Here is an 11,798-nt window from a genome sequence, read left to right on the forward strand (position 1 = left end):
TATGTTGTTAATTTTTTCTTTGAAATTTCTGTTAAACCTCAAAAATTAACTATGGATGAGAAATAGTAGTACTGTACTACCAGCCATGCAACAACCAACTAATATTAATAAAGATTATGAACAAATTAATGAATGATTGAAAAAATTAATGTCAAGATATTTTATGAGGAGGAAGATTTTATTTTCTACTTCGACATAAATGGATGAATATAATCAAATAAGCATACAAAAAAGAACACAAATTATAAACTCAATGCTCTAAATACTAAAACAGAGAAATACTCTCTCTATTCCTATTTACTTGTTCATTTTCTACAAGACGTATATCTATTAAAAAAATATAATAAATTTATCGTTTTAGTCTTGATAAAATTTCAAAACTATATTTTACTCATTAAAGAGATGTATAAACATAAGGTAACTTTGAACTTTCATCATTCATTAGAAATGTAAGAAGAAGAAAAGTCTCATCTCTAATTAACTATTATCAAAAATTAATACAATATGTTAAACATAAAACAGCAAAATGAATTAAAGAAAAAAGATTAGTGGGAATAAGTGTACCTTAGTTTGGATTCAAAAAGCTTCTTCCAAGTATTTTATAAGAACTTGTCTTCTCAATTTGAGTGAAAAGGATATCTAAAGGACAAATTTTCTTCTTTTATTTTTGCTATTTAAGTGAGAGTATACTACTTTCACATGAAAGAGAAAATACATTGCAATAATTAAGGCAAACCATTAGTATCGTTAATATAATATGTCATCATTATGTAAATAGTAGAGTGTACATAGCAAGTAGGAACAAACAGTTAGTACATTATAGTGAAGAAATGTGTCATAATGTGAACATGCATGGAGGATGACTTGTGTTAAGTTTATCCTAATTACTCGTTCAATTTTTTCTTTTTACTAGTTCATTTTGATAAATTAAAAAAATAAAAATTTTATTATATTATTTAATAAATATAATAATTTAAAAATAAACAAATAATTAAAAACTGAGAAAGTAGTCAATGGGAAGGGAATCTATTGAAGCTTTTGTAGTAGTGAGAGATCCACGTATTAGAAACAGTAAAACTATTTAGATTTTTTTGAAAAAAATTACCGCAGGACTTCCCTTTTTAGTCTAATAATTAAATTACCTTAGGTTTAGAATTATTTGAATTTTAAATTATGCATATCTTTTTCAATTATAAAGAGCAAATTAAGCAAAAATTTCAAAAGAGCAATAAAATATAAGATTCAAATCAAAAGGTCAATATTTGAAGTTTTGAACAGAAGAGGATAGTGTGAAATTTTTAATTGAAAAGTGCAGCCAAATTGCATTACAAATTAGAAGAAAAACATTAAGTGTTAAGTTGCTTGTACAATAGAAGGCAGTGGTTCATCCTAAATGAATTATAGAAAAATAGTGTTGCATCTGTGCTCTTTGTGCATCTTTTTTTGTTTTGTTTTTTACTTATTTGATGTTTATGTTTTCTTATTTTGTATTCAATTATGGAATATTATTTTCGACCGCTAGAACGAAACCCATTCTTACCACAAGCTTTTAATATTATGGCCGTGATCTGTCATTACGTGTGACTATCTCCACTATAGAAAGAAAAAAGAAAAATATAGTAAAGTAACTACTAAAACCAAATAGGTCAATAAAATTCTCCCAGTGACTGACGACTCGTGAGTTTGCAGGGCTCATAGGATGGAGAAAATCCCTCTCTTCATTCAATTATTTCATTGACGAGTTTTCACGATGTAAGTCAGTTGAAAATGAAGAAAAATTATTATATGAATGTTAATCAGGGTGGGTCGAGGCGAATTAAAAATTTTATGGGATAAATTATGCATATAAATTGAGAGTTTGAATTATGAAGTGGCAAGTTAATAAAGCAGTTATTCTGCGAGTCAAATTGATTCTTGTGAGAAATAAACCCTAAAAAATTGAAACACTTAGATGGATGCGAAACTTTGCTTGTTTGAAACGCCATTGTAGTGAGAAGAAAGATGAAGAGACGTTCATCGGAGACGAAGTTGTTGAAAGAATTGGTACTCTATGCGGCCAGCGCCGCTTTGAGCAGCCTTGTTTTGTTTGTGGGGCTCCGACAACTTGACCCGAATCGACAAGCTTCCAAAAAGGCTCTTGAGAACAAGAAGGAACTTGCGAAGCGCCTTGGTAGACCTATCATTCAAACCAATTCCTATGAGGTTACTCTCCAATCTCCTCTCTGTACTTCCCCCTTTTCAATTTCCATGTTTTTATCATATAGTTAGAGTCGCTTAGTTTCGATCATCCATTATTAACCAGATGTATGGAGTTGAGTCCACTTGGTTAGGGTGCATATCCGTATTTAGTCGGGGCCAATACTTTTTTTCTTTGCTTTAGATTTCCATTACTGATCACTATGGTCTACTGTGCAGTACTGTTTAGAATGGAACAAGCATGCTAGATAGCTGAAATTGTAAATGGATAAGAAGATAGTTTGTGTTTTTGGGTCTTGGGTGGGTGGGGGAAGGGAGTTGGGTCTTGGGTGCATATCCGTATGACCAGCTCTAGTTCTCTCAATAGATATTACCCATATTTGAGGGGCATCAGGTGATACATGACAAGAGATACTTCAGAAGTTGTTCTAGCATGCCGGAACAGAGAAGGGAATATGTCAGGCCATAAAGGGAGATGGAAGATTGTCTCTACCTTCATTTGGTGGGTGGATATGGAAGGAAAGGAATCAGAGATGCTTTGAAAACAAGAGCATCCCTTTCTGGATTTTGACAATGAACTCCTTAGTGACCTTTTATTTTGGTGTATCCATGTTCTCCCCAAAGAGGTGGAGGATATTGCCCATATTTTAGACAGTTTAGGAGGGGTGTAAGTGATAGATCTTTTCTTTTTTTGTTTGTTCTCTCTATACTACTGATGTAATTACTACTGAAATTGCAGCAGTAGGATAAATAAAGTGTTAATAGAAAAGTTTGAGTCTCTATGGCAAAATATGCTACTATTAATTAGTATTAAATTGATTAGACCATCCTTTATTTAGCGAAAAATCTGTTGGTCGAGCAATAATCATGCCATTTTGCTTGTCAAACAGACAGACTGTGTTTAGTATGGAGGATAGTGTTTCCAATCATTTTAAAGTATTTGGCCGACTTGTACCCAAAGTAAACGTTTTTTCTCAAAATGGGAAGACTTTCCTCACTGTTGGGAAAAAGTTCCTTTACTTTAGAATTATCGCAAGTCTTTACTTTTTTTCACTTGCTTCCTTTCAAAAAATCACTTGTTTGAACCAACAATTAGACACTGTTTCAGATTTTACTAAAACACTATCGGTTTCTCATATCCTCAATCTCGTACGGTTCCCATATCTATATATTCAACCAAACACGGAAAGTTGATAGAAATTAATTTCCAAAACCTTCCATGGAAAACATTTCCGTACATACCAAATGCACCCGAACCCAAAGTTCCTAAAACTTGCACTGCTTATTTCATCCTGTGTCACTCAGTTTGATTTACATGATGATCATATATTTCATTTTAATTTATATTTCTTGATGAGCTGGGATCAAATTTGTGTTCTGGTTGATTGTGATCACTTCCCTACTAGTCTACGAGAGCTTTTTTCCCTTAAAATATTTTGGTTCACAAGGATGTTATGATAACCAACTATAACGACATTCTTTATTAATTTGGTATGCTATCTTTCCTTATTGGTATGCTTAACGTGCAGTCAAAAGCAATCATTTTCATATTGAATTATTTAAGCCCCCTTGTGCTTTGTCAACAGGATGTAATAGCCTGTGATGTAATCAACCCTGATCATATAGATGTAGAATTTGATTCCATTGGTGGATTGGAATCTATTAAGCAAGCTCTATTTGAATTGGTAATTCTTCCCTTGAAAAGGCCTGAACTCTTTTATGGGAAGCTTCTGGGTCCTCAAAAAGGAGTTCTGCTCTATGGACCCCCTGGAACTGGAAAGACTATGCTTGCCAAAGCAATTGCTAAGGAATCAAGTGCTGTTTTTATTAATGTGAGAACATCGAATTTGATGAGCAAATGGTTTGGTGATGCCCAAAAACTCGGTGAGTTAGATCTTGCCCTTACTCTTTCAAGATTCTTCTCCTTGTTTTGATTATTCAAATTTGCTTGGCCCTTGTTTTACTTTTGAATCTTGTCTCAATGGCAATTCAGGCCCTAGTGTTTTGCAACTTTATTAGTTGATTATTTTTGAGGGCATTAAAATTCATCAGAGGAGGAGTTGCTTAGTTTTGGCCAGTGCCTACCAATTGTGTAGTTAGCATTCTTTATGGAATTATCCCATTCAAACAAAGTCTTTCTTGCTAAGTTTTGATTGCATTCTTTCCATATTTCTGTGCACAATCAGAAGGCCAAGTCATGAAATGCACTTTTGGATACATATCTCTTTCGTTTGTAATTTTTTCTTTTGTCTATAGTATGGTATTTTTGCTCATTCTGATTTATTCTTGTTGAGTGGGGTAAAGAGTAGAGCGCGCCCTGTTTTTCCTGTGTGTTCTTTGCATAAATCTCAAATGGAGCTGTCATTTGTAGTTCTTGAAATCAAAATTTCAAAGTGAACATATTCTACTAGGATTTGCAACTGCATTGGTTTGAGATGATTTAGCAGTTTTAAAGTAGTTCTTTTAATATTGTAACCTGTGATCCACAAAGTAACCTGTTCAGTTGCTAAAAAGTTTCTTGCCGCAAATACCAAGAAACAGCATGGAAAGTACTAACTTGCTCAACATGAGGATATGAAACACAAGAAAATGATTATTGCGATAAGAGACACTTTTCAAGTGCATGCTTCATTTCTGAGTTATAGGACTAGGATAAAGAATCATTATCAAAACAAAAATAGAATAAGTGAAGTGGGAGAAAGGGTTGGAACATCAAAAAAGCAATTATCAGATTTCTTGTTCTACACTTCTTGTAGGAATGTTTGTATAGACATTGTATGTATTGACCCATTCATCTTTGGGTTTGAAGAATTCTACTACACAGGTTGCAAGAAGCTGATGATGGATTTCTATCTACCACTATGAAGTCAAACTGCAAGCATCAGATCTACAAATTCTTTATTTGGTTGGGTTTAGTCAAATCTTGAGACACCACAGTCCTCAGGCTTTGGTCTTTGTTATAAGAGCACAATGCCGATGTGTGGGTCAGGTGCAAGTTACACGTTCAAACCTTACTGCAGATAGAAGTCTAATATTTAAGTGAAGAAGAATAGACTGATGGCCCCACTGTCCACTCTGTTTTGGACCCTGCACCAACGCCCTTTGGGGTTTCTTTGTTATGAAAAAATAATCTTGGATCTCCACCTTAGGTAAAAAGCGGGAGAGGTGAGACAATGTTATAGGGGGAGATGAAAATAAAACTCGGAGAGGAGAGTGTTGATTGCATAGCACCGAGTAATGTTTGCTGGTGACCTCAACATTGAGACATTTTGGAGAAGAGGGAAGGATGAAGGGAAAATATTGCAAGGAAGGTTAGTCATTAGTGGCATGTGAAAACACTTGATAGGTAACGAAGATTGTTGTAGGTTGTCAGTTGGTGCAAATTGTAGTTAATGATGCTCTATTTTGTATTGGATTGAAATGGACTTGAATAGAGCTGAAGGATACAAAGAGTGCATATAACTGACTACAACTAATTTGGATGGATGTTGATTGATTAGTGTTGTCAAAGGGTTGTTTAAAGCATACCTTAGGCAGCCCCTCTGCAGTGAAGCCAAGGAGCAAAAGTATAAGGTTATTTTGTCTGGCATGAGGTTTGATTCCGGACTGAACATTGGTGGCAGGTGTTCATTGTCTTAATAACAAAAGTGAGTTTGATGTTTCTAGGAGAAGCTTCTATTATGCTACAGAAAATAAAAATTTCACCTAGAAATCTTACAAATACCTCCACCCCCACCCAAAACAAGATGAGGTTGTTTAAAGCGTTGAAGGAGAAAGATCTTATTGTAGTATAGTTCTTAGTATTCTATTTGTGATTGCCCGTGTTGCTGATTTGCGTTAAGTGACTCAAAATGGCTCATATAGGGTTAGTTATTCAACTGGATGTTAAGACTTCTTCATTGATTTCTCCTTCTATATTTTATACAGTTGCTGCAGTGTTCAGTTTGGCACATAAACTTCAGCCAGCTATTATATTCATTGACGAAGTGGATAGCTTTTTGGGTCAGCGCAAGTCTACTGACAATGAGGCGTCAACAAACATGAAGACTGAATTCATGGCTTTATGGGATGGTTTTACCACAGATCGTAGGTGCACCCCTTTTGAGATGATTCTTTATTTAGTAGCTTTCATCACCGTCAAGTATATTGCAACATATCCCCAAGAAATTATGCAATTTGAGATTGTTGTCTTTTATCTAGTTAATGATTTAACCAAGGAGGGTCTGGTGACTTTATTTACTGTGGTTATGTTTATGTAGAAAATGCACGAGTTATGGTCCTTGCTGCTACTAATCAACCATCTGAGCTTGATGAAGCAATTCTTCGACGTCTTCCTCAAGCCTTTGAGATTGGAATGCCTAACTGCAGAGAAAGAGCTGAGATTTTGAAGGTGATCCTGAGAGGCGAGAAGGTAGAAGATACCATCGACTATGACGGCATTGCTAGTCTCTGTGATGGATACACTGGTTCTGATCTTCTTGAGCTATGTAAAAAAGCTGCCTACTTCCCCATCCGGGACTTGCTTAATGATGAGAAGAGTGGAAAGCGAACTGCGGTTAGTATTGTATTCTTTTTCTCAAATTTCTATTTAGAACTTGTACTCTCCTTCAGAAAACGTTGTTAAGTGATGGTTACTGACACAAAATGAAGTTTTAGGGACTTCGCCTTATCTGATGAATGCATGTAAAAAAAAAGTATAGATGGGGAAAATTAAGATGGAAGTACAGCTTTTTAGGCTACAAATAACAGCTAGTCCACTTGAACTGCTTAGACCTCCTCCAAAGCTTTAACATGTCTGTACACTGCAGATAGTGTTGCCTTTTTTCCTAGAGAGGGAACCTTCTCAGATGTCTCCTCCGATACTGAACCATTATCCTTTGTACAGCCACCCTTTAAAATTTTGTGGATATCAAATAGATTTGGTGGTCGGATTTAACTATGTAACAGGCACCACCTGGAAAATAAATGTAGAAACATAAGGACTAGTCAAGGATCTTTCGTTTCTTTTTATTCTCTCTAAATGAACTCTGTATCTGCAACTGCTATATTGTTATTGCTACACATTGTGTTGATAGAACTAAGCTGTAAAGCTATCAAATTAGAGTATCAAGGTTGCTTAAATAGAGAGGGGCGTTAGCAATTTATCTGGGTCAGGCTGGGTCTGAGTATCCTTGTTTCTCTTTAAGCAGGAGCCGAGGCCGCTGTTGGAATCGGATTTGGAAAAGGTTTTAACTACGTCAAAAAAGACAAAGGTTGCTGCAAGTGAATACAGCAGGTTAAGTTCAATGCGTGCAGATTCAGATTCTGCAATTAACGAGATTTCTAAGCTTGTGGCTTCCCATATTCTGAATGTCCAGTCAGATAACTAGGATTCTTAATCAGCTATTTGATTTCCTATAAATCATCTAAAGTTTGATTTTTTTTCATTTTTGGTGGTTATTGTGGATGTTGCAGAATTCCTTTAGACCACTGTAGTTCAGCTATTAACTTGTAAGAGCATTGCATGATTTTCACGGCATAGTGGTTAAAAATGACATCCTGGGTGGTAGAGTAACATGTTTCATTTTGTTTAATTGGCTTGGCGTTGTGAAGTTGCATGCATATATGTGAAATTACAATATTTGTTTTCTTTATATAAAGGAGAAGAATAGTTGATCAGAACTTAGCTGTAATTTGGAATAGCATTCGACTTCAATTGTGTAGGTTATTGACAACTTTGATACCGACCAGTTATCCTTCGACACAAGGCCCATAACTGCTGATTTGCCTAGGCCCCCCTAGTGTAGTGTATCCTAAAGTTAATCAATTCATCCTTTAAGGAGAGCAATCATTGCTGATTTTCTATAGGGGTGATGGGCAGTGACTTTAGCAAGGCTGCACGTTTTTCTTTATATCAATTATTTTGTTCACCACACTTGCTATCTTGTACCAACATCAAGTAGCTGGCTCATCAAAATTGGACAGGTAAAAATAAGTTAGTACTTTTATTATTATTATCATCATCTTTTGTCTTAAAAAATGTGAATTCCAACTTCTCCCACTTCATTGATACCAAAAGCTTAGCCTACATGTTCTTCAATGGGTGTGTTTGGTATGAGGAAAAGAATTTTCTTGCTTAGCAATTAGGAAATTGACTCCCTTAATTGAAGTAGGAAAAACATGTTTACGCAATCATGTGGTGGTGCTAATTAGAATGTCAAGTTTTGGGCGGGCCCTGCGACAGTCATTGCTGTTCATGTACAAATAAATGCAAATGATTATAATTGCAGGGGAATACCCCAACAGTTATAGGACTCTGGACAGAAAAACTTTAATAATACTACACACCAAACAAATTGATCCGAATCTTATTTTGTACTTGCAATGGTGTATGCACATATTGATTTTATTCCATCTTTAGTAGGATACTGTTTGTGTCATCATTCAGAAAATTAATGAACAATCTGTTTAATTATTGGTTAAATACTCCAAGATGTTATCAACTGAACATTTTTCGTTTTCTTGCTTTTCCAGGAATACACTTTAGCGTACCATGTAAAAGTCAAGGTCGTCAATTCGAAAAAATTAATATAATATATATAAAAATTCATACTAATATTTTTGATAAAATCTATAACTTTGCTACTAGATAAAAAAGATGTTAGTTAATAGCTTCATATCATATATTACTCATTCGGTGTATTAGTATGTGACATAAATGAAATGTGAAGCTAAAAGTTAGTTATTATACTATCTGATTTTAACCATTTGTTCTAAATACATGTGAAATTTTGAGAGTCCGCAAACATATTTGAAGTTGCGCTTCATAGTAATTTTTAAGGGAAAGGATCAAAAATACCCTTCAACTTTAGTTTATTAGTCGACTAAGTCTCTACCGTTAAAAAAGTTCTTTATACCCTCGTTATTAATAATTCACCATTTATACTTCTCAATTGACGAAAATTTCCAAGTAAAAAAAAATGACCGATTTCTAAAAAAATGACCCAAACCCCATTTTAGTTAGGCCCATGTCAAACTCGTCGATCTATCTTAAATCCAAAATAATTTAACCCGACTGAGGGTATTTTTTCTCAATTTATGTGGTATAGGTGGAGTTTCGTAAGTAATCAAAAATCTTTATAGAGTTTTTAGATATTTAAGTTGTCAATTATTTCAATTTATAATAGTTCTAAAGTTAATTTCACATTATAAATGTTACTCCCTTTATTTCAATTTATGTGGTGTTAGAGGAAATTTCAAAAGTCAATCAAATATATTACTATTTTTAGATATTTCTTTTCACTCCTTAATAATAATTATTATGAGTTATAACATTTTCTACGTAGTTTCTAAATATATAAATTATTAAGAATTCATTTTTAATAATTTCATACCAAACTTATTAGACATGTGTGCTTCCAGCCATTATTTAATATACGTATTATTTAGTGAATTTACTATAGGTAAAGGTACTAAATTAAATAATTCCAAATACAAAATGGTCAAATTGAAAATAAAAAGTTAAGACGCCTAATTTGGCCAAAAACACAACACTAGTCATCCACGTTAATTTCCAGATAAAAAAACTCTTTATTATGTAGACGAATTTTCAAGTAGACTAACTTAGCCCTACTGAACCTAATTTCAAACTATTAAAAGTCGTAAGGCAAAGTTTGGTGTTGTTGAAAATATATCATGGTTGAAACTGTCCAAACATTCTTTAATTTCAAACGTCAAATTTAGCCTAATACTATACTTCCTCATCTGATTATTCTTCACACTAAATATATTTATACCAAACATAATAATATCATACACCTTATGCATTTTAAGTTTTTAACACTTATTTGAAATATACATAAATATATTTTTTTAATTTGACTTTTACTGATATATACACTTATATAAAACCGAACAAACAAATACACATGTATTACGTGTCATAACAGACGAACATGAGTATGTGTAATTTGTAAATATGAGTATGTGGATCTGTAAATGATTCCATAATTTTTATTGGGAAAAGAGAAAAAGAAAAATGTCAGTAAAAGACATAAATGGATACAAGCATATAATAAAGAGGATAAAATAATTTGAATATTGAACGCGACTTTTAATTTGTATATGGATTGCTGCTTCGATTATATTGGTGAAAATTAAATAGGACCATCTGGAATAATTAAGATTGAAAAATACACCCCTTTTAATAGGAGATCACAAGGAAATAAATCTCTAGTCCTCCTTAATAATAATATAGAATACATTAATTAATACTCAGAAATATGTTTACTAGTCATAAAGAATATCGTATTACCTTAATTGGTCTCACATATACAAATTGTTTAGTCAATAAGCAGTACATCGAAGAAAATGGAAGAATTTTTTTCTCCGGTACTTTATAAATTTATATTTTTAATTCTCTGTCCGCAAGAGAATGTTATATAACCAATTATTATTTTTATATATGTATAAAAGATTTGAAATAATTTATTTCTATTTCTATTTAATTTGTAAGGACTAGTTTGGTCACTAGTTAAAGTTATATCGATATTAATAATGTAGGATTAAATTATGATAAATTTTTAATTTATTTTATAAAAGATGTTCATTATATATAATTTAGTTATATGTTGCATAAATATAAAACATAGATTCCCTAATATTATGTGTTGCAAATAAGAAGTGTTTTAATATCTTACCCATCATAAAATGAAGGGAAAAAGAAGCGGCTCTTTTAACACTTTGTTTGGATCATTGTTACCTATTATTTCATAATGTATTGAATTGTATTGTACTTTATTATATTGTAGATATAATGTTTAACTAGACTATATTATTTATTGTTGTTTAATAACATTTTAATTGTTTAGTTGTATTGTATTGTATTGTAATTTATAAATTTACTAAAATATACTCAATTATTCTAGGTCAGGAAGTTTGACTAGATTTAAATAATTAAGGTAAAGGTTAAAATAGTATTTTAAAATATTATTTAAAGATATACTTGCAAAAAGAAATTAAGTAACAACAGGAACACACCAAATCGATTGTTTCATAAAATAGGGTCTCTTTGTTATGTAACAACGAAATTTAACAATACAATACAATACATTGTAAATAACAATCAAAACAAACATAGTGAGTATGATAACGATACAATACAATATAATGGACAGGGGCTAGCTACCCTTTGGCTAGGGTGTCCAATTGGACACCCTTCGTTAGAAAATTACATCGTATTTATAAGTAAAATAATAATTTAAATGGTTAAATAACATATTTTGGACACCCTTGAAAAAACAATAAAAAAATTCTAGCTTAGTGGTTTTAATCGTTGAACTCTTACTAAGTTCTTTGCAACTTACGGTGCGCGGGTTCGATTCCCGTTATTTGACTTTGATTTTTTTTCTTTCATTAAACATTTAAATAAAATTTGAAAATAATTATTTAATTTAAAGTTAATAACCAATTTTTTTTCTTTTCATTAAAAATTTAAATAAAATTTAAAAGTAATTATTTAATTTAAAATTAATAAGCAAATCCTATTTATTTATTTCATAAAGCTACTAAAAGTGAAAATACTTTATATAAATTCTCTTTTAATATAACTCATTTGATTTTAT

The 11,798-nt window shown here is 32.3% G+C and overlaps 1 protein-coding gene across 1 annotated transcript; it reads left to right on the forward strand.

The window, feature by feature from the left end:
* The first annotated feature begins 1,443 nt into the window (after positions 1-1,443).
* LOC101268658 (uncharacterized) lies at positions 1,444-7,769 on the forward strand. The gene is made up of 5 exons (XM_004234952.5): positions 1,444-2,202; positions 3,783-4,080; positions 6,124-6,282; positions 6,456-6,751; positions 7,386-7,769. The coding sequence occupies exons 1-5, from the start codon at positions 2,002-2,004 to the stop codon at positions 7,563-7,565; spliced, it is 1,134 nt and encodes a 377-aa protein (XP_004235000.2). The 5' UTR covers positions 1,444-2,001; the 3' UTR covers positions 7,566-7,769.
* The last annotated feature ends 4,029 nt before the right edge of the window (positions 7,770-11,798 follow it).

The sequence above is a fragment of the Solanum lycopersicum genome, chromosome 3, assembly GCF_036512215.1.
Source record: "Solanum lycopersicum chromosome 3, SLM_r2.1".
Classification (NCBI taxonomy): domain Eukaryota; kingdom Viridiplantae; phylum Streptophyta; class Magnoliopsida; order Solanales; family Solanaceae; genus Solanum; species Solanum lycopersicum.

Coding starts and splice junctions, on each gene's coding strand:
- LOC101268658 (XM_004234952.5), top strand. CDS start 2,002: ATGAAGAGACGTTCATCGGAGACGAAGTTGTTGAAAGAATTGGTACTC. Junction 4,081..6,123: donor TGGTGATGCCCAAAAACTCG/GTGAGTTAGATC, acceptor TATTTTATACAG/TTGCTGCAGTGTTCAGTTTG. Junction 6,283..6,455: donor GGATGGTTTTACCACAGATC/GTAGGTGCACCC, acceptor ATGTTTATGTAG/AAAATGCACGAGTTATGGTC.